The sequence below is a fragment of the Argopecten irradians genome, chromosome 8, assembly GCF_041381155.1.
Source record: "Argopecten irradians isolate NY chromosome 8, Ai_NY, whole genome shotgun sequence".
NCBI classification, from domain to species: domain Eukaryota; kingdom Metazoa; phylum Mollusca; class Bivalvia; order Pectinida; family Pectinidae; genus Argopecten; species Argopecten irradians.
In genome coordinates this window covers 10,104,685-10,128,991 of record NC_091141.1, presented here as the reverse complement: position 1 = coordinate 10,128,991, position 24,307 = coordinate 10,104,685, and the positions used below count along the sequence as shown (strand labels likewise).

General features: G+C 34.9%; 1 protein-coding gene across 2 annotated transcripts; it reads left to right on the top strand.

The window, feature by feature from the left end:
- Positions 1-2,653: 2,653 nt before the first annotated feature.
- Positions 2,654-24,022, top strand: LOC138329306 (proton-coupled zinc antiporter SLC30A1-like). Of its 2 annotated transcripts, none has more exons than XM_069276210.1 (9): positions 2,654-2,786; positions 7,947-8,126; positions 9,288-9,516; positions 10,527-10,721; positions 12,775-12,919; positions 13,982-14,025; positions 14,259-14,338; positions 14,809-14,997; positions 16,777-24,022. In XM_069276210.1, exons 2-9 carry the CDS (start codon positions 7,950-7,952, stop codon positions 16,960-16,962), a joined length of 1,245 nt encoding a protein of 414 aa, XP_069132311.1. In that variant the 5' UTR covers positions 2,654-2,786; positions 7,947-7,949; the 3' UTR covers positions 16,963-24,022. The 2 variants fall into 2 exon arrangements, with proteins under 2 accessions (XP_069132311.1, XP_069132309.1); XM_069276208.1 differs by having other exon boundaries at positions 12,772-12,919.
- The last annotated feature ends 285 nt before the right edge of the window (positions 24,023-24,307 follow it).

The following is a 24,307-nucleotide window of genomic DNA, read 5'->3' as shown; positions in this document are numbered from 1 at the left end:
GTATTCATTTATTTCCTGTTAGCGACGCCACCGTCTATAGATGTTTACAAGGATTATATGTAATGAAATATGAAAAAATGAAAAAAAGTATATCAAGTATGTCCTGTCGGTTCGGGTGCGCGAAGGGGGGGGGGGCAATTCCCCCCCCCCCCCCCCCCCCCCCCCCCCCCCCCCCCCCCCCATTTTCGCCGACTGAAATGTTCAAAAAATGCAAATTTGAAAGAGGGTCCTCCTGCACATTTTTCGTACTTCATTCTAAAAAAATTCCCGCTGCGCGGCGCATTCCCTAAAACGTTCAAGCACATATGTTCAAACCTTTATTATAAATAGTAAAAACTCATTCATTACACATGAACTAGACTAAAATGTCCATCAAGGGATTTTACGTACTATTTCAAAAAGTGTCTCCTAAAAGATATCTTTGTTTATATGCCTTTAATTCACTATTATTTTGAGTTACACAAAATGAAGACTCAATTACATGTATCACAATTATCATTTCTAAATGCAGGTTACTTCAAATCAAAAAATTACCATGATAAGAACGCTTTAAAATTATTAAAATACATCGTAAAACTTATCTCAGTCAGTCATGCCCCAGTAAGACCCCCGGACCCCCCAAACACCAAATTCTCGCGACTTCGGGCGCTCGCAAATTCATCAAAATGAATGGTAAAACTCATCTTAGCCATTCTAAATCGTAATATTTTTCCAGGGGGAGACCCCCGAACCCCCCAAACACCAAATTCTCGCGCTTTCGGGCGCTCGCAAAATCATCAAAATACATTGTAAAACTCATCTCAGCCATTCAAAATCGTAATATTTTTTCCCGCGAGTGACCCTCAGACCCCAAAATCTCGCGCTTTCGGCGCTCACACGCTAATTTGCGTATTCGTCAATTTCCTTTTAGCGACCCCACTGTCAATAATTGTGTACAAGGATTATATTTAATGATATATGAAAAGAGTATATCAAGTATATATGGTTGTGTGTTGAATTAATCTCCTCCTGTAGGTGCGGGTGTGTGTGTGTGTGTGTGTGTGTTGTTATACAAAATATTGAGGACCTTTAACCCCCCCCCCCCCCACCATTGTTTCATCTTCCTACGCCACTGAAGTATATGATATAATAAATGTTTAGCATAATATCAAAGACATGAACTAAACCTGCCTATATCGTAATTTTTTTTTCTGATATAAATATTTCGTCACCACCCCCCCCCCCCCCCCCCCCCCATCGCGCACCCGAACCGACAGGACATACTTGATATACTTTTTTTCATTTTTTTCATATTTCATTACATATAATCCTTGTAAACATCTATAGACAGTGGCGTCGCTAACAGGAAATAAATGAATTCGCAAATAAGCGTGCGAGTTTTGGGGGTCCGGAGTATTCCCTGGAAAAATCAGGGGGTCTTCCCCGGGAAAAAATGTACGATTTAGAATGGCAGAAATGAGTTTTACGGTGCATTTTTTTTTTAATTTACGAGCGCAAAAGGCGTGATATTTTGGTGTTTGGGGGGTGCGGGGGTCTCCTCGGGAAAAAATGTACGATTAAGAATGGCAGAAATGAGTTTTACGATACATTTTGTTGAATTTACGAGCGCTGAAGGCGTGATATTTTGGTGTTTGAGGAGTGCGGGGGTCTCCCTGGGAAAAAATTACAATATAGAATGGCTAAGATGAGTCTTACGATGTATTTTGATGAATTTTACGAGCACCGAAGCCGTGAGATTTTCGTGTTTGGGAGCCCCCCCCCCTCCCCGAGAAAATATTACGTTTTTGTATCTTGGTGATTTTTAAGCTTTCTTAACACGGTAATGTTACCTGCATTTAGAAATGATAATTGTGAGTGTCGTCTTATCATTATGCAGCGACCGCGATCTGAACATTCCGGATTCACACCATCGGCACGTTGTTGTGTAACTCAAAATAATAATGAATCGATTGTCTTACTAAGCAAATTAATCTTTTAAGTAGCATTTTTAATTTAGTTCGTATGTATTGATTTTTCATTATCAAAGGTTTGAACATTACGTTCTTGAACGTTTTAGGAAACGCGCCGCGCAGCAGAAAATTTTCTAAAATGAAGTACAGTGGCGTAGGAAGATGAAACGTTATGGGAGGCAAAGGTCCTCAATATTTTGTACCCCCCCCCCCCCCCCCCCACCCCACACCTACAGGAGGAGTATTAATTAAGTCTTCTCTCTAAATTAACCATTTATTAAAGTCTTCTCTATATATATTATTTTAATCAGAGATTTAAATATAATTACTAAATTTAATCTCTGTTTCAATACATACGATCTACATTGCTATAAATATAGATCTAATGCATTTTGATACGTTCCCTGATATATTTTAGTTTTGGTACAGCCCCCGTCAACCCAAGCATCTCCGATACGTTGATTTACAAATATTTAACTTCCGGTGCTGCGGCTTTTTCTTTCCACTTAGGTCTGTTGCAAAATCAAGTAGATATTGAAAGCGGTTTTTTGACATGTCTCTTTTCCTGATATGTACCAAATAAAAGTAAAATGGTCCGAAAAGGGGATTCAGATTTGTTCTTTGCCTTAAAGACTGTGATAACACTTATCAAGCGTTGTTCAAACATTGAAACCGGAAGTGACTTTTCAATTAAAAAGACCGATTCCTAAAACGTACGGGTAGTGTGGAAACTATGTTGGAACGAGTGCAAAATGCATACCATTTGATAAATTTATGAAAGGCGGGCGAACGTAATGCAGTTTCTTGCTTGAAATCGTTATAAAGGACGTTAACAAGGTAATTTTTACATCCTTTTTATTCGAGTAGTGTGTTCTTAGCAGAAAACGTGATCAGCTGATTCGATATCAGTTACGTACATTCGCACTACAGCTGTACAGATAATATGATTCAGTGTATAGTGAGCTAGTCTTGTTGATCTTCTGGATGCCGTAACAACGTAATTTTACCCCGGAGCCAACATTTGACACCCGGAACCAATGCGGTTTTGCAGACGACACGTGTGATTGTGTGTGTAGATTATATGTATAAATTTTCAGAATATGTTTCCTTTTTTATGAAGCGTTACTGTACTATACATATTTAATTTCTTCACCACCAAACCTAATATTTGGAGTCGGTGAAATTCATAACCCAATTACAAAAATTTACTAAGAATTCAATTCTAATTGTCTGAGTCTGTCTATAGTGATATAGCTATGTCCAGTTTAGCTCCTCCCACTGGGCTAGTGGTCTAGTTATTGGATATTTGGCTATATATAAAGTATTACTGACCATTGTTATACATACTCTTGTGATTTTGGCCATTTTTTAAAGGTATCCCGTCAGAGCATAAACAATATTTATCATTTGGACAATAATTGATGTTTTATTGTGTAGAACTATATATAATATAAGTCTTAACACAAAAATACATATAAAATAATTTGTTTGGCTTCTGTTATCATGATCAGTCCCTCATTCCATCCATCCGGGATGTAAGTAATTATTTTAAATAGTATTTTTAAGTAAAATCAGACAGCTAAACTTTTTATTGATGGTTACGATATAATATGGTAATAGTGTAAAGTAAGTAACTTTTATTACCGAAGATAACAAGCATGATTATTAACAAGGTTTACTAGAAAAAGAAAAAGGTCATAGTTTAAGGAACTGCTTTGATGCCTCACGGTTCTCACTAAGTTTTTATATATATAATTAGCCCACCATCATCAGATGGTGGGCTATTCAAATCGCCCCGCATCCGTGGTCCGTCTGTCGTCTGTCCGTAAACAATGCTTGTTATCAATATATCTTAAAAACTACTGCAGAGATTTTGTTCAAACTTCACATGGAGGGTTTCCTTGGTCCATAGTTGTGCCATACAGATTTTGTGGCTGATCAGAAAAACAAGATGGCCGCCAGACAGCCATTTTGATTTTGGCAGTTGAAGTTTGTTATCGATATTTCTTGAGAACTACTAAAGGGATTTTGTTCAAACTTCACATGGATGGTTCTCTTGGTCCCTCGTGTGCCATACAGATTTTGTGGCTGATTTGAAAAACAAGATGGCCACCAGGCAGCCATCTTGGATTTTGGCTGATGAAGATTTTATCAATATTTCGTGAGAATTAGGGAAGGGATTTTGTTCAAATTTCACATGTAGTGTCCTCTTGGTCCTTTGTTGTGCCATACAAATTTTGAAGCTGATGGAAAAACAAGATGGCAGCCATCTTGGATTTTGGCAGTTGAAGTTTGTTATTGCTATTTCTTGAGAACTACTGAAGGGTTTTTGTTCAAACTTCACAAGAAGAATCCTATTGGTCCCTTGTTGTGCTATACAGATTTTGAGGCTGGTCATAAAAACAAAATGGCCACCAGCTGTCAGCCATCTTTGATGTTGGCAGTTGAACTTGGGTATTGCTATTTCTTAAGAAGTACTGATGGGATTTTGGTTCAAACTTTACATGTAGAGTCCTTTAGTTCCTTCTTGTGCCATACATATTTTGAGGCTGATCGATAAAAAAAATGGGCGCCAGCCAGCCATTTTGATTTTGGCAGTTGAAGTTTGTTATCGATATTTCTTGAGAACTACTAAAGGGATTTTGTTCAAACTTCACATGGATGGTTCTCTTGGTCCCTCGTGTGCCATACAGATTTTGTGGCTGATTTGAAAAACAAGATGGCCACCAGGCAGCCATCTTGGATTTTGGCTGATGAAGATTTTATCAATATTTCGTGAGAATTAGGGAAGGGATTTTGTTCAAATTTCACATGTAGTGTCCTCTTGGTCCTTTGTTGTGCCATACAAATTTTGAAGCTGATCGGAAAAACAAGATGGCAGCCATCTTGGATTTTGGCAGTTGAAGTTTGTTATTGCTATTTCTTGAGAACTACTGAAGGGTTTTTGTTCAAACTTCACAAGAAGAATCCTATTGGTCCCTTGTTGTGCTATACAGATTTTGAGGATGGTCATAAAAACAAAATGGCCACCAGCTGTCAGCCATCTTTGATTTTGGCAGATGAACTTGGGTATTGCTATTTCTTAAGAAGTCCTGATGGGATTTGGTTCAAACTTTACATGTAGAGTCCCTTTAGTTCCTTCTTGTGCCATACATATTAAAAGGCTAATCAGAAAAACAAGATTGACGCCAGCTGTCAGCCATCTTGGATTTTGGCAGTTGAAGTTTGTTATCGCTATTTCTTGAGATCTACTGATGGGATTTCGTTCAAACTTCACATGTAGAGTTCTTTTGGTCCCTAGTTGTGCCATACAGATTTTGAGGCTGATCAGAAAATCAAGATGGCCACCACACAGCCATCTTGGATTTTGGCAGTTGAAGATTGTTATCGCTATTTCTTGAGATTTACTGAAGGGATTTTGTTCAATCTTCACATGTAGTGTCCTCTTGGTCCCTAGTTGTGGCATACAAATTATATGCATATGGCTGATCAGATAAACAAGATGGCCACCAAGCAGACTTCTTGGAATTTGGCAGTTGAAGTTTGTTGTCACTATTTCTTGAAAACTACAAAAGGGATTTTGTTTACACTTCACATGGATAGTCATGGATAGTCCCCTTGGTCCCTTCTTGTGCGATGCAGATTTTGAGGCTAATCAGAAGAACAAGATGGCCACCAGACAGCCTTCTTGGATTTTGGCATGTGCAGTATTTTTTTAAGACTACTGAAGGTATCAATTTGCTCGAACTCCGAATGTACGGTCCTGTTTGTCACTATAGTTGTGCCATGCAAAATTTGAGGTAGATCGGAAAAACAAATTGCATGCTTGGCAGCCATCTTGGATTTTGGCAGTTTTATTTCTTTATCCCTACTACTTGCGAACTATTGAAAGGATTTTGTTCAAACTTCATGACGTGAAGGATATGTACCCTTGGTCCCTACAAATATCCCATGCAAATTTTGAACTTGAGTGCAAAAACAAGAAAGCTGCCTAAGTTTTGTCTTGCTTCATTTATAGAATTTAAGTATTTTGTCTGTAAGGATATTTTTAAAAGAAAATTCAAGTATAATACAGAGACAGAACGGTAACAACTTTGTCCATATTTTTATCTGATTGTTTGAATGATTGATAATGCAACTAGAATGATGAGGAGAGAAAGAAGAGAAAAGAACAAAAAATCTATCATTCATTTGACTAACATAGAACATACAGTGGTGGGCGCCAAGATCCCTCTGGGATCTCTTGTTTAATAAATTGTTGAAAATTAATAACAGGTGGTTGGGGGCCGCAGGCCCCCTTGGTGGCCAATATTTATTTCTGACAAAAATAGCCGGTTGTAAATAGCTGGAAAGCAATGCAACTTTAAAGTATTGTAAAGGAAAGTTTTAACTTGATCTTAATGAACCTTTATAAATATGTGTATCAGCAAATGACACTTCAAAATTAATGTAATGATCAATCACTAGCTTGAACAGATGAAATTGATTTAAAAAAAATAATTTACTTACACATTTAAAATTTCCTACAATTTCTTTCATACCATGCATCTCTACACATGGCAAATTAAAAATCATCAAAAATCGCTTCGCTCGGGGGTAATAAATCCCTTATTACTGGAAAGGTATACTATAACTAAACCTTGATTTCTCAGTTATAGGACTAAATTATTCTACATATGAAGGTAATTGCATGGCTTTCGAGTTATAAGGCCCTCTGCTGCCCCTATTGCATGATCGTAAAAGGCCACTAAATTTAGGATCTTATCTTTTCTCTTCTTCCTAACTGACTTTCTCTTTCCTAATGCCTCCCTTGGCACCGCCTCACTTCTGGCCTTGAGTTGAGCGTTCGCCCTTGTGAGGAAGGCTCTGGGTTCTGTCCCCTGGCCGAGACACACCAAAGTCTATAAAAGTGGTAGTTTCTGCTCCTGCTTAGCGCTCAGCATACAGGGAGTGGGACGACTGGTTCGCCCGTTGTCAGTATAATGTGACCGGTTGGGGTGTGTTGCTTGGTGTCTTCGGCGGCATGCTTCAGTGATATAGCACTATAAAAAGGGCAACAGTTCCACTATACAAGAAGACACAACACGAACATACCGCAGTCTCCCAGTTCACTCACCTCACACAACATACACGCAACACACCGCATACATGGGAGGTCGTCCTTGGACGTTAATAAATAAAAAAAAAAAAAAAAAAAAATCGAGTTATAAGTCCCAAGTCATGAGAAAACATGCAACCTGACAAACTGCAAGCTCAAAAAGACTAACTGCATACTTCTAACCTCTCACAAAGGAAAATGTGGCTAATATATCTCTTTTTACCTCAGTTGAGTCCACATAAATATCCCCTTTCATGGCCAATCATCAGAATTTCATCATGACCATGAAAAGGGCTGAATAGTAATCCCCCCTTTCATGGCCAATCAGGATTATTACATGACCACTTTTCCATCTCCAATAATAAAGTCATGAATGCAATAACCTTTACTTGTTGTGTAAGGATATATAGGGATTAAAATCGCACTATACCTATGTATAATCCAATTCCATTTAGACATAATTACATGATCAGTGGGTCTATCTGGCCTTATTAGGATCTGTTGTTCTGACCAGTGTATATACATACTTGTGAACATGTGAGCCTGAATTAGACTGACCACAGCAATATTGATCTTGATGATGAATGATGTGGGAATTTTTAAGGTGATCGAGTCGACCAGAACACTAATTTTATAATTTTGATGAGTCCCAACTCATGGAAATATATATAGATGCATATAAGGTTCCCAAAGTTTTGACAAGTCCCACAGGAAAATCCAGGACTTGTCTAGGCGAGTCTCATAAATCACTGTGACCAGGCCTAGATATATTACCTTGACATACCCCAGGGTAAATTACCTTTACATCATATATGTCTATGCCTGATTTGTTGACCAACATGTGTTTCTGTAATATGTAGCATATTTTATTATGGAATAATAACTATTTTGTATTCTAGAGGATGGGCCGCTATACAGGAAAGACATGTCGGTTGCTGACCATGCTTTCGATGACAGCATCTTTCTTTCTAGTGGAGATAATTGTCGGATATGTCACCAACTCCATAGCTCTAGTCGCAGACTCGTTCCACATGTTGTCAGATGTCGTTTCACTCATTGTTGGGTTTGCAGCAGTTCGGGTATGTATAAAATGCCTTATACTTTTACATGTATATGATATGATAGAGTTAATAGTGTCTATACTGTCTAATTAGATTATAATGAATGATGTTACTTAAAATTCTGATTAATGATGCAAAGTAATATTTATCTAACAATATTCAAATATCTGATATATACATTATTATCTAAACCCTATATATATTACAATAAAATCATGAGAAATTTATTATTAAATGACATTGCCTTATTATTAAATGACATTGCCATGAGAGCCTAAAGTATATATGACATACCAAACCATACCATATGATTGCTGAGTTTTTGTTGCTTTAAATTAAATTATTAAAAGGCTTAAAATATTTTGTATACAACCATTTCTACCACAATAGGCATTGTTGTTTAACTCTCACAGTATCAAATAAACAGTGCAGCTGTTGATTAACAATTTGTTTATATCACACGTGGTATAAACTCTGTACGCATTCTGATTGGCTGACAAGGTGAACTTTGACTGAATTCTTTTTCTTGGTGTCACGTCATCATTTGTCAACGTCATCAATAATCGAATGACGTCATGCTATGTTGTGATCGCTGCTTGACGTCCAAACTGGTGTTGGAAAGCGTATGCGTCATGGTCGTTGTGTCAAAATGGTTGTGACATTTTCATACATGTTAAATTGACCTTATATATACTAATAATACAGCTTGAGGGACAAGAATTTCACTGAGGAGTTCCGTAGATTTAACATGTATGAATATCGAAACAAACTTGATCTTGATGGTAATGGCTCGATGATTATTTGGCGGGAAATAGACGATGCCGTGTCGTGCGAATGCTTTTTCCATTTATACACTGGTACTAAAGCTTGTGTCTTTTGTAACTTTTCAAAAATAACTCATGATCATTCGTGTGGAATAAATTCAATATTCAACAATCACCTCTATCTATTGGACTTTCAGGTAGAGGGGATTTGTTCAATTTTGCTTACAGCATATGTACGTGGTCAGATCTTCTAGATCTGGTTATAGCTAAATTTGATGACATATTGAATTTGAGTCATTTGAGGATTGTATTTATACTGGTACTCATTAAAGATGTCAATATGCTGATCATTTGGTAAATTGCAAAACAAAACAAAATTAAGAGATTAGTCAGAAAATTATTTTGTTAATTTCAGATATCCAAGTGGACAACGGAGAGAAATACATATGGTTGGGTAAGGGCTGAAGTGTTAGGTGCACTGGTTAATGCAGTTTTCCTCGTGGCACTCTGTTTCTCCATCCTTGTGGAAGCTCTGAAGCGTCTGGTGGAGGTGGAAGAGATTGACGACCCAAAACTGATGCTTATTGTTGGCGGAGTTGGTCTCCTTGTAAATATCATTGGACTGGTTCTTTTTCATGACCACGGTAAGCAAATTTGTATAAATAGTTGTGCGTTAGAATAAAAAACTTAAAGGCCAAATATCCGTATCTTTCTTATTTTTTTCATGATTTAGAAGAATGTTGAAAAAAAATCCTGTTGTAAGTCGTGCAGAGACAGGACTAAATCGAAGTCAAGATGATCGATTATGATTCGGAATTCGAATATTTCGACAAAAATCAAATAAATATTAAACATCGCTAGGTGGGTCCTACTTAATCAAACAAGCCGAAGTTAGCCGACATTGTAATGTCGTTGCCGAGAATGTCATGTGACTACTGTAACTACGTAACGTCTGTCCGAACTCTTCCGGAAATGGGTCATGAACTTTCCGACTTCCGTTCGGCAATAATTGTAACTTCTATGGCGACCAGTTTAAAATGAAGGCATGTTTACATATATCGACTTTCAACAACTGCTGTACCAAAGTTATTAAAAAACATTATAAGTATTCTTTAATATATCTTAATTTCAACTACATCTACAAATACTAGCAACATCGGAGTCAAATGTAACTTGAATTTTTGTTGATAGTTACGTATAGTGTGGCTTTAAGGTCATGATACTATTTCGGATACTTTTCAGATACAAGTGTTAGGACTATGGTCACAAATTCACGCTAATTGCTGTATACAGAATATTCAGAAGAAAAAAAACAGTACAACTTTGCAGGCACATGTATATTGCATTTCTCATAACATTTAGTTCAAAGATTATTTATGAATATATCAAACATTCAAATGATTTGATTATACTCCTAAATAATGCATAATGGTACCAGGTATGATAATGTTCTTGTGAAGAAGAATTGATAAAACTAAGCTTATCATTGTACTCTAGCTTACTATTATTAGTAATCACAATTAATTTTCACAGTCCTTATGTTAATTCTGTCTTTATCAATATTATGTATACCAGATCTACCACATCAAAAAAGGGTATATGCATTGAAAAATGTTTAAACTATCCTTAATCCAAGATTTATATCATGTTTTAGGTCACTCACACGGAGGAGGAGGGCATTCTCATGGAGGTCATTCTCATGGCAAAAATAAACCAAAAGAGGAGGAATCTTTAGTGAAGAAGGAAGAAGCTGCTACAGCGAATGGGAATGCAGTTGATTGCACTCTACAACATACTAGTCATATATCCAACATGTCTATAGTGTCCATAGATATAGATAGTGAAAATGGTGAGTGTTTGTCACACTGGTATTTAATCATTATATATACCGGTATCACTATCAGATATGGCAATTTCAGAGGGAGGCAGTGCTCAAATGGTGAATATGAGGCTCATGAAACCGCAATCATCTTACTGTATTTGACCCAATAAACGCCCAGGGTATTAAAAAATTACAATTTTGTATAGTTTTGGTATTTATGCCCAGGCAATCAAAATTGAGACCTCGAAAAAAAGGGAGGGATGCTTATAGGGATATGGGTGCTAATTGGGTCAAATACAGTTATTGTTAATTTGAGCCCTACTAGGCCATGAGCGAGGAGGGTCCCACATGCACCCCTCCCCAAACCTCCAAACCAATATTGTTCTTAACCCTTATGACCCACTGATCACAAATCAATATGTTAACATTGCATAAGTTTAGATGAACTTCCAGCTATGACGTCATCAAGATGGCCGCCATCTTGGATTTCACTAAAAAAAAAATAGTCATAACTTCGACAATTTTTAACTGAAGTAGACAAAAGATTTTAAGCTCAAAAATGGTAAAAATTTTCAGCAAATTTTCATATTTGGCTTGACGCAGCAAAAAAGCTTCCAAACAACAAATTATTATTCATAATCAGTTATTTGCTCTCTTGTCAATCAGTAAAAACAATTACAAAAATATATAGAAATGCAAAAGAGAATGATTGTTATACCTGAATTTGGATTACAAAACATCACTAGGTGCATATACAGGGTATACTATTTTTCTTCTTCTGAACCGCTGACATGACCCATCCATGGCCAGAGTTCATATCAGGAACAACTGGTTCAGAGATGTGGGATCTCCCTCAGATTCTTACATATTTATAGGCTGTTTTAGACTTCTCCGGCATAATTGAAATTACACCAGATCCACTTTCTTCCAATGGTGGAATTGGTTTTCCTTAGCACATTGCTCCATAATTCATATGAAGTACCATTCATCAATCTTGTGGACCCTCATGCGGCCATAAATAGTACAGGTGATACACAGTTGCCGTCACATATTGGATTATTTGGTCCTTATATGTGTTTTGTTGATCTATATGTGGTCATTTTGATACCTCATTTGTTTACTTTGGTTAAAAAATGTCAATGTTATGACTATTTTTCATTTTTTAGTGAAATTCGAGATAGCGGCTATCTTGATGACGTCATAACCGGAAATTATACAATGTTAACATTGGTTTTCGTTGTTGTTGTTGTTGTTTAAACTGATTGATAAGTGGTCAAAAGACTTATTTGAAATGATAGTTTGCTGTTAGGAAACATTTTTGCTGCGTCAAGCCAAATATGAAAAATTTGCTGAAAAATCACCATTTTTGAGCTTAAAATCCGATTTTTTCATTTCCTGCGTAAAAATCACTACATATATTAGATTATTTTGTCCTGATATGTATTTTTTGTTCTATTGTGGTCATTTTGATACCTCATTTGTCTACTTCGGTTGAAAAATGTCAATGTAATGACTATTAATCATTTTTTAGTGAAATTCGAGATGCGGCCATCTTGATGACATCATAACCGGAATTCATCCCAACTTATGCAATGTTAACATTTTGATTTGTGATCAGGGGGTCATAAGGGTTAAGAAAATTATTGGTTCAGTGGTTTGGGTGGGGGGATGCATGTGGGACCCTCCTAGCCCATGGCCTATACATGTATGAAACCACCATCCTCTTACAAGAGCTGGATACATGGAGTGTTGATAGTCTTTTAACTTGGAACGCTTTTTACTCTGCCACTAAAGCTTGGCTGCCTCTTAAAAGATGATCACTGTTGATTAATACAATATACAATTTTATACACACAAACCAACTCTCCATATACTGCCTGAAAGGGCTTTTTCTGTCAGAATAGGGAAGAGGTCAAACACCTTCCTCTTCCTTGAGGGAAAAACCAGTAAATTGGGAAGGCAGTTTCCAGGAGTGAACTGTATATACTTGGAATTTGAAGAAATTTCCGAAACAACCTCTAGAAAAGGTCCTGTTTCACCAAAGTTTTTGTACTATACAGCTGTAACTGTATTGTAGCAGGTCCATCTAGTGCCCAGTTGAACATGAGAGGAGTATTTCTCCACGTGCTGGGAGATGCTCTAGGGTCAGTAGTCGTAGTTGTGTCTGGACTGGTCATCTGGTTTGTGGAAGATGATTGGAAGTATTATGTGGATCCTGCTATGAGGTAAGTCCAGTATGAATGATAAATATGCGCTGATATTCCACTATTTTCATTGGCTAATATATGGTCACATGAGGTTTGATATACAGCATATCTAATTGGTGTTTCCAATTTTGGCTCACCCGGCCCAAAGGGCCGGTAAGCTTATGTCTTGGCACGAAGTCCGTCCGTCAACATTTCCTTAAAATCGCTACTATCATAGAGTTCTGCATGGATTGTAACCAAATTTGGTCTGATACATCCTTGGGGGAAGGGGAACAGAGTTTGTATAAATTTTGGCTCTGACCCCCTAGACAGAAAGAGTAGGGCCCAATTTACTGGTAAATCTTTAAATTCCTTCAGAAATAAAACAATGATCCTTTATTCAGAACATAACTTGGCATTACAAACCAGGTGAGCCATACAGGTCCTCTGGGCTTCTTGTTTAGAAACATCAAATCAATATTCCTTTTGCGATGTCATTAATAAAACGTAGAGTGCTTCAGGGTGGGGTCATATGGTCATCATTCTTCTCTTGTGATTAACTTTTGATGATCTAATATAAAAATTAAGGACCTTTGTTCATATTAAAATTGATAAATGTTTATTTATGTAACCCAAAAGGGATAGCTCTTTATCAGTTAACCCATTCACCCCTGCAAATTCATAATGAACTGTTCCAGCCTGTAGATTAGGAGTAGTTCAAATGGGTCTCTAGGGGTGAATGATCAGTTACTGACTAGACCAGAAAACCTTATCATATCCATGATATGCATTTACAGTCATTTTTGGCTATTTGTGTATGGAATTCTTTTATGGAGTATCTTGACTGATTTGAGATAAGAATTGATGATATTTAGCTCTCTAGATAGTTGACACTCTAATTAATGCATTATTGACATTTATATGCAGTTTTCCATGTTCTAAAAATAATTTGCAAAGATAGATACAGTAATTAAAAATGGAAAATAAGAGATAATATCTGTCTTTCATGATTTGAATGATACTTGATATTTAATGACCATTAATGCTGGTATTCTTTTGGGATTAAATATTGAACTAAAATGATTTTGTTTTCCTTTTCAGCGTTGTCATGGTTATAATCATTCTTTGTACTACAATACCATTGTGTGAGTATTGTTTTTATAAGTCAAATGTAATTTGAAACTGAAAGAAGAATTATTGTCCAATTGAGATATCTCTCACAACTAAGACTGTTTAACGCATATCTAATTATGAAATGTAGCTTTGCTGATGTAAGTCAGCCAATCTTGATTTGGAAACGAAAATGATTGAATTTCATTAAGATATATGACAATCTTACATACTCCCTCTCTACATTGTTCTTTGTTACAATCTTCAGTGAAAGAGTCCGGGTATATTCTTCTACAAGCAGTACCAGAATATTTACGAATGGAAGATATTGAAGAGGAACTCAAAAAGGTAACCAAGCGGATGCAGTCTGTTCTAAATAGTTGATTATTATTTAGAATAACCAATCAAGAGAATTATAAACCAACTGATTTTCATGGTGACATGCTTTGCATTTCTATACCTAAATTTTTTTTTGTAAAATAGTTTTGCTATATATACTTGTGGTTAATTCAGCTGTATGTACTACCAAACCTTGATAAATTGAAGTCAGCAGGTCCATGACAATGCTTTGGGTAAAAATGAATTATCAAGAGTTTTCTTGAAAAAATTGATTATTTGGGGTCAAATGTAGTCTAATTAAGCAGATAGTTTTTACACAGAGGTGGTCACTAAGGAAGGTTTGGCATATAGAGAAAAGATTGAATCATTTTGACTATCAAAAAACTTTCAATTGGTTATCATCATGGCCTTCATTTTGTAGGAACTGGAGGTGTAATTAGTTTTACCAATATGTCATGGTGATTAATTATCTTTTGTAGATTGATGGAGTTACAGAAGTACATGAGTTCCATGTATGGCAGCTAAGTGGTAACAAATTAATAGCCTCAGTACATGTGCCAATGCAGGTTGGTAATGTACGGGAATTTGAAGCCATAGCTATTAAAATGAAAAAAGTGTTCCACAAGAATGGCATACATTCTTGTACAATACAGCCTGAATTTGGGGAGGTAAGTGTGCATTGTGTTCTTTAGTTTTCACGTTAAATCGTTTACTGTTAACCAATTCTCTTTCGTGTGCTATTTACTTTTACAAATTTCGTTATCCAGGTAAACTCACGAAAGTGTATATCTCCGCAAATTACCATCTACGTCATGTTTATTGATAGGAATTTTGATTCAATTTATTAATTCACGAAATTTGTTCTTCGCGAACTAGTTTTAAAATAGAAATTGCGAAATCAAATATCTGCAAAAGAAATTTGGTTTACATTTCTTATAATATTATTAAGATGCTTTGATTCTCTGAAATTAAGAAATTAGCAGACAAATAGCATTACTCACTCTGGAAATACTAAACTAATTGACATTGTTATAACTTATTAGAAAAATCATGAGTTACTTAGTAGACCACTCCAACAACTTTGAGAGGTATAGCACGAGACACTTTTGAAACATCATGTCCATGGTCAGCAAAATAATATCCAAGAAATTGGCTGACCAATGGGCTCTCATTGCATGAGAGTAAAGAGAGTAATGATTAATTTACTAGTTTTGGCATAATTATCTATCAGCTGCTAACTTTAGTAAACTGAATTCCAAGATGTTTGTCCAGGTAACAATATAAAAATCTTTCATTGCATCCAACATTTCTGAAACAAAAAATAACATCTTAAAAACAATAATAACAGAAGAAAATTAATATCGATGGCCTAAGATAGGGTAACAACACCAAACAAATACAAGATTCTCTGCGTCATCAAAGTTAACCGTGAAGATTCATTTCGCTTTTTAGCTCGCCTATTCGAAGAATAGGGGGAGCTAATGTTGTCACCCCGGCGTCGGCGTCAGCGTTGGCGTCCCATTTCACGTTAAAGTTTTTGAGCAAGTTTCTGTTTCGTCAATTGTTTAAGCTTAAGTCATCATAAATGTTTATGATTTTATTTTCCTAATGTGTATGGATGCTGAATGTGATAATACAACCAATTTGGGGTCCTTTAGGTTTTTTTTTGAGTCTGTTAATTTGTCATATTTCCATGTTAAAATTTTTTAGCAAGTTTCTATTTTGTCTATTGTTTAAGCTTAAGTCATCATAAATGTTTATGATTTTATTTTCCTAATGTGTATGGATGCTGAATGTGATAATACAACCAACGTGGGGCCCTTTAGGGGGTTTTTGAGTCTGTTAATTTGTCATATTTCCATGTTAAAGTTTTTGAGCAAGTTTCTATTTTGTCAATTGTTTAAGCATAAGTCATCATAAATGTTTATGATTTTATTTTCCTAATGTGTATGGATGCTGAACGTGATAATACAACCAATTTGGGGCCCTTTAGGTTTTTTTTGAGTCTGTTAATTTGTCATATTTACATGTTTAAATAGTAAATACTTGAACATCAACTTCTTCTGAATAGGCGAGCTTTGCTGTTCTCCAACAGCTCTTGTTTTGTCGTGCTGTCTGGCACAATGATACATTTAGTTAATTAACGCGCAGTAATTAGGATGACAGTTGGAAGCATAATATGACCCATGTTATGAAACTCAACTTTGAATTTGTTTTAGATAATTATTCAGAAGGTGATGATAAGTATATTATTAATGATGCGCTAATAACATTTGCGGCTCAACAAAATCATCAATCCATTCTGTCCAGTTGTATCTGTTCTGTCCTGTTCTATCACATCCTAATCAGCTTTGGTATATGTGATTTATGAAGTCAAACAGACATTCTACTTCATGAATGTTTCTTTTTCAAAAGTTTTTATGTTTTTCCTTGTTAATCTATTAAAGGCTAAAGAAGACGGTGTCCGTCCATGCCAACTTGAATGTGGACCTGAGCAAACATGCCATACAGACACGTGTTGTTCACAGCGCAAAACTAAGAAAAAATCAGACACCAGTCTCAAGTCATTGGAAGCTGTTCAGTTGTCGTCCATTACAGATGAAACAGTGTCAAACTCACAAGGAGTGGTATGACGTGTTACATTATGGCTAAGATATTAATGTAACAATATTAACAAAGGACTTTAAATGTTTTTTATTTGTACCATTAGCCGTTTGAACAGATCGCCTCAGAAACCATTTCAGACCCACTGAATTTGTAATGGTACGTATACAGGGTCTGAAAATTGAGAAGTATCAAAGCTTTAGCATCATCATAATTACGATAATGATATTTCTTGTAACAAAGTTGCCATCTAGTGGAAATTTGGAGATATGATTAGTGGTATATGTACAAGTGTTTAACTGCAAAGATACTAAACACTTGTTGCTATGCAAATTCAATGAAATGAAATTGCCATCTGAAACAGAATTTTTGCTCACCAATATTTCATATGATATTGCTTGATGTTATCTATTAAGATTTTTCATTATTTACTTTACTGAAAATGTATTCCTAGGCACAGGGCTGTTCCAATATAGAGATTTCGAGATCCCAAAACGACATGGGTAAAGTACAATTTAATATCGATTAGTCACACCTAACAGTGATAATGATGTCACAAAATTCACGTCAAAAGATGATGTCACAATCACCGGAAGGTGGGACTAAACAACTGTATACAGTTGTTGACTGGGTTGAGGGCAACAGATGATTTGTTGGACCCAAAGACAAACTGTTGCCCGAGGCCGAAGGCAGAGGGCAACAGTTTGTGAAAGGGTCCACCAAATCATCTGTTGCCCGAAAACCCAGTCAATAACTGTTTTGTTATACCCTATTTTTACGTCACTCCGGTCAACAGCACATTTTAACAGTCAATTTTAACAGTTCTTTGGACCGCTCGAAGAAACAGTTGATTAATTAGCATTTTTGTCAATAGAGTTTTATAGAAATTATTTTATAGGGGTATAACAATATATATTGTACTTCACCCACATCATTTTGGGATCTCAATACCGCTGTATTAAACATCCCAACTTTCACCTCAGGATTCCACAGCCTGGCACCATAATCCTATCTCAGATAGATTTTTAACGCAAGTCTATGTAAAATCATATACTTCAGTTAAAAAAATCCGTCTGGGAATAGTTTTACGGCACCAGGCCCTTATTTCTTGAAACAAACTGAAGTCAAAAATATTCATTAAGTTATATATAAAGGTAAAAAAAATTAGTTTTGACTTAAGTCTGCACTTTTGTTTCGAGAAATCGGAGTCAGGCAGAGGTTTTTGGAATGAGGAACTTTTATAAGAATCCAATTTCACAAAATAATAATAAAAAGAAATATACATGTGTGTGAATTAGAATACAGTAAAACCCCTATAACTTGAACAGCAGGGGACCAGGTCAATAGTTCGAGGAATACAGGGTATTCAACTCATTAGAGGTGGGTCGTGATCGATCATTGACAGTCAAAACGTCTGGTCTCAAACTACGACAAACAATACATGTCAATGACATTTTAATTACAGTGATTTTAACATTTTGAACCTTTATGGAAGATTTTTTTTATAGCAATATCAACTTGAAAAAATATGTATTACATAAAAATACATTTTTGAAAATTTCTCAATGGCCGAACACCTATTTGACGAATACATGGTTTAATACTATGTTTTTGATAAAACGGGGATATATAGCTGATCGAGGAATAAGGGGTATTCACGAATAGCTGTTCGAGATATCTGGGATTTTGTTAGAGGAAATATAAAGGGGCACGGTCGGGACCTTGCGATCAGTTAGACGAATAAGGAGTATTCGAGGAATCCAAGTTTGAGTTAGTGGAGTTATACTGTATGTATTATACATGTATATAATTATGTAAATGGTAATATAGATAGAAGTGAGTTATTGTGAAGTTCTATCATCAGGTAGATAGTTAAATAGCCCTTAAGTTCATGTGGTTGTTAATGAGAAAAAGTTCTTAATCCAAACCCTGTATCAGAAAGTTATTGTTGATGAAATCCAAGTTAGGTTGTTTTATGTAAATGGTAAAAATATTACCTCTGAAAATGTTTTTTGTTTCATGCTTTTAACAAGAAAATCTCATTGAAATAGCTACATTTCAAAGAGATTCAATCTGCTTAGATATTGTTATTCAAGGCGTTAAGTTAAAGTTTGATTTTAGAAGATTACTAAATTATTTAAAGATAAATATGAGGACTACAACAATTATGTTTTTTACCCAGTGCTGATCATAGTAAATCCAGAATTAGGTGTTTTCTTTATTCCACTCTGACCCCTATAATACAGTTTAATTCATATCTGAAATGCTCTTTTATTCTTTATTTCTCAATTCTGCTGCCATATTTCACAGGTTGTGTAGTCTGAAGTCCCTTCCCCCCCTCCCCCCACCAAAAAAAAATAAAAATAAAATAAAAATTAAAAATAAAAATTAAAAAAAATCAACCAAAGTATAAACTGTATATATGTTGTCCCCAGCCTTTCTCAGTGAGGGCTTTATTTCAGTATAAAAATGATAAAAGTTGTAGCAGGCGATCATGTATGAATGAATCTAATAACCAGCTGATTGATTAAGTACTTGTGTACTTTAAGTGTTGGTAGTTATGGAAATATTGTTTTGAATGACATTGTGCTTCCATTTGAACCAAAAAACTGAAGAGCTATTACATTGTACATGTAGTTACCCGATATATGCAAAAAATTGAGGGATTATTTTTTTAATCTAATTATGAAAAGACAAATTCTAACGATGAAATTTCATGCAGGAATAATTTCTTAAAGGTTTACCGAGGTACAAATGTACTGAATTTTATATGCCTGACTGTTTTGTTTGATTTATCTTTGCATGTTACAGATACATGTAGTAAGAGATGATGTTTAGCTCACATACCATCCATTACTTCAACATCAGTTGAGATAACAGTATTCTGTAATATGCAAATACAGGTTATATCCAATGCTAGCATAGCGCATGTAAAAATACTAAGGAAATGTGAAAATTACAGTTATATGAGCCTGATGCACAGGTGTCTAACTCGTTTTAAAAAATGATGAGATATTGTAGTACATTTTATATGTGAATATGTTATCTACAACATCTTATTAAAAAAAAAAAAAAAAAAAAGAAAAAAAAATGAGCCAAGCACCTGTGCCAGATATCTGACTCATCTTAAAAAATTAAATGATGAGTACATACAGTAATATATGAGAATATATTATCTACAACATCTCATTTTTAAAAATTAGTCAGGCACTTGTGCCTGATGAATGTAACTGGTATTACATAGAAACGACTCCTTGTTTAAAAGTGCTTAGTATAGAGGTATGCTGCATTGCCTACCTGCAATGATTTAGTATGGTACGATAGGTTGAAGATAAATAAACAGTATATTGCAATAAATACAGTGTGGTGCAAGTTTCTGATTGTTATTAATATCTGGTCATTAAAACTTCAGTTCTTATAATTGATAGTTGTACATATAATGTATTTTCTTTTTCTATGTATGTTTTATCATTAGGAGATGGGTGTTGTATTTATTTTTATTAGAAAGTGTTTGATTGAAAATATATTTTGACTAAATGTGAATTTATATATGCAGCTGCCAAAATTCCAGTTAATATTTTTCCTTTTAATAGCTATACAGCTCTTTTTTAAAGTCATCGTTTCTTATGTGTTTTGTTAAAATTTGGAAAAATCATGGAACAAAAAGCCTCAAACATGAAAAATAATACACTCAAATTTTTATGCAACTAATTAACATGATAAATACAACAGATACCATTTTCATGATAGTTTTCAGAAATTTTTCAGAGTATTAAAACTTGAAGTTGTGAAATGGTGCTATAAACTGTTATGAATATTCATATTTGAAATTCAGAGAATTTCTAGTTAAACATGCCCAATACTCTATAGTTTCACATTCCTTCAGCATTTCCGTTTTAATGTAAATGATATGCCTTATACCAAACAGATAATTTTACTATTTGAATTACATGTGATTTGAACATGTAATTCTGTAAATATATGAATTTGTTTTATATGATATGTAACTAATAATTTAAATGTGTAATTATATGATTTGTAAATACATTATATGTGACCATTGATAATTTATCGCTATATTCGCCAACAGAACAAAATCAAAAAAGTGCTGACGGAGTAAAATTTTATTCTGGCTCTGATTTCTCGAAAACAAACTTAAGTCAAAAACAGACTTAAAGTTACAAAAAAAAACATACTGTAAGTTACTTACCTACATGCATGTAAGGCAGAAATATAAGTTTTTGACCGAGGTCATTACTTTTTGTTGTGAGAAATCGGGCCACAATGAAACAATGTTGTACGAGATATATTAATAAAGATATATTTATTGTGATTATAACAATTTCATGCAATGATCACAGTACAACTACAACCTGTATGTGTTGAACGTATCGCATAGACATCTGTCATTGCTACTATACACTTAACACAGGGGACTGACAACTATATCGCCAATAAAAAAATATTAACACAGGAACCTGACACTATCATCAAACAATTACCTCAAAGATATCTCAGGGATTGGACACTTGTTAATTTTTAACACAACCAGGATGAAGGGCCTTAACTCTTATTAGTGTTATCACAGGGGTCTGATAACCTCATCTTAACCATAAGGTTAGCTATCAGACACCTTCACTGTAAATTGTATTATCGGGTATTAAAGATTATTACAAGATGTTTATTACCCTTGAAGGCCTATCTGCCTGTTAATGGACTGCTTGTTGGTGATTTGTATCAAGTCCCTGTGCTAGACTTATTAAGAAAAAATTATGTGAAAGTTTTAAAGAATAATTTCCATAAATGTTGTTCACTGACATTGTTTGGATTCCCTTGTCACCTCAGGGTTTGGTATTCTAGTACTTTTGTCTAATATCTCTCTAGTATATCTAGTATGTGGCTTGTTTTGTGTAAAATTATCATGGTTGTGTGAAAATAGGAATAGGACTTTGTGTAAAAAACGATGTCTCATTAAATGTTAATTTTGTATTGAGTCATTAAGGTGGCATTATCATGTCAATGAGAAAGATCAACAATTTAAATTCTAGTGCAAAATTGTTGCTTGTGTGTTACAATGAATGTACGTAATGTCAAGTCTCATTAATGCGATCCTGCCCCTCTTATCGCATTGATTTTTAATAAAACGGGTTTGTTCATGTATGTGTAACTGTAACAACAACTTATGCTTATTTTCTTCTTCTTATATTTTGAGAATGCAGTAGTAAGAGTTGTGAGAAATGGTCATTGTATGAATGGATTTGTATGAGATATGCCTAATGAGAAACTTAATTGATTGAATGTTGATTATGTAATTTAGCTGTATATGATATATGTAACTATCAGTCTTCTATTTTTCAATTTCATTTAAGTACAGGTGCCTTAGAGAAACCTACATGTATTCACTATTCTCAATTCATTTTTATCAAAAATTAATTTGAGCATCATCATTAAATTCATGCAATAAATGTCAAAGTAGTCCACAAAACCTTCCTATATTATTCAGGTTTTAAAAAAAATTGCCTTTTATATTAGAGAGAATAAAAATCGCCTAATGCTAAAGGCAGGTTTAGAGGACTAAGGTCAAAGGTGAATGACTTGCTAAAAGTGAACTAAAATTGGGAAAAATTGTTTAGTCTTTCCTAGGCTATTCTTGGTTTGTGTATCAAAGAGTTATCTGCCCTTGGGGTAGATATTCAATATAACGTCGAGTGTTTATGAGCACATCTTATTTTTTCCACAAAAATGTGTTTAACATGTTTAACTGGCATGTAGCAGCCAGAGCTGGGAAAATATCGTTTTATTACCAACTAAAACATAAAACAACAGATCCAGGAATATGTAGATTCAATGACGTTACATATTGATATCTACTCCAAGGGCAAGTACTATAGAATAGAGCCAGAGCTGGGAAGGGGGTTGGTAAGTTTTGTTGGACCAGTAAACGAGAAGAATGTTATGTTCCACAGGGACCTGGCACAAAATTTCAACCAATGGTATATAAATATACTATAATACATATATACATGTATACTGTTGGTGAAAAAATTGTGCCAGGGCCCTGTGATATGTTCTGTATGTTGATGAGGATGTATAAAAGTTTATAATAAATGGCAGTACAGTGTACAATTTTATAAAATGTATGTATATATGCTGTATATATATGTGTGTATGTATATTGTACAATTTTTATACACATGAATAAGTCTTATCTGCTGATTTGTTGTAGTTATACAATGCATAATCTGCATTATCTAATGGATATGGTTGACCTTGTATACAGATAATAATGTCCCAAATATAACCATATTCAGTGAGCATAGTCTGTACTGGCCTGACAGTATATGCGTGTAACATGGGTGTAAGTCCAACAATGGTATAATTAATGGTTGTCTTTAAACATGTATAAAATAGGTGTTATTTAGGCAATTGTTTTACCTTTGATATCCCCATACACACTTTTGGTATTTCAATTCACAGAATTCAGACTTGCATATAGTAATACAGTCTAATCTGAAACCATATAGTATCATATAGCTTTCTCATCAAACAGACTCCTCAAATCCCAGTCAATGTGTACCAGCATTTTTAAAGTCCATTATCTAACAACACAAGCTGCTGCTATATAGCATCAACAGAGTGAATCAACGGGAAGCAACTCTGAACAAAGGAAATGGTTATCATTCAGTCAGAGATTTACACTCGTATCTCTTATAGGCAAGAACGGAGTATCAGTAATCCGAGATTAAGACCTGTATTTCTTCTAGATGAAAGTGATGTTTCAGTAAGTCTGAGATTTAGACCTGAATCTCCTCTAGATGAAAAGAATGTTTCAGTAAGTCTGAGATTAAGAACCCTTACAAATGAGAATGGTGTATCAGTTGGAGTTGGAGATGCAGTTGAAGTTGGAGATTTATCAGTAAATCTGAGATTTTGACTTCACTGTATGTTTGTGTATAGCTGTGATGTATTACATGTGATTTGATACATAAGTGGTTAACTATGATGTAGTTGTATCCATCATATTATAAACTTATTATGATAATATATAATATCATAATATTATACGGATAATAAATCTTTTAAAAACAGGTTTTGTAGTGCATGGTTTTTTTTACCTCAACGATTGTGAGAAATAGACATGTCATCTTGGCTTTCATCCATGATACTCCAGTGGTTACTATCACTGGCGTTATATCCACCCCTGGACTATTTCAAAGTAAAACTGGAGGCAACAGATTCGACACAGGTAATTTGATCTTATGATGTACATCATTGTATTGTATAACAGTACCACTGTGGTTGATGGTGTAACTTTGAAGGTGGGCATCGCTCTCTGTAATTTTCAGAGGAGGTCTCTGCAGGCCTATGATTGGC

Bases quoted from the DNA above. Each gene is read 5' to 3' on its own strand.
- LOC138329306 (XM_069276208.1), top strand. From the start codon at position 7,950: ATGGGCCGCTATACAGGAAAGACATGTCGGTTGCTGACCATGCTTTCG. The intron at 8,127-9,287 runs GTATGTATAAAA...TGTTAATTTCAG, and splicing joins TTGGGTTTGCAGCAGTTCGG to ATATCCAAGTGGACAACGGA. The intron at 14,339-14,808 runs GTAACCAAGCGG...TATCTTTTGTAG, and splicing joins TTGAAGAGGAACTCAAAAAG to ATTGATGGAGTTACAGAAGT.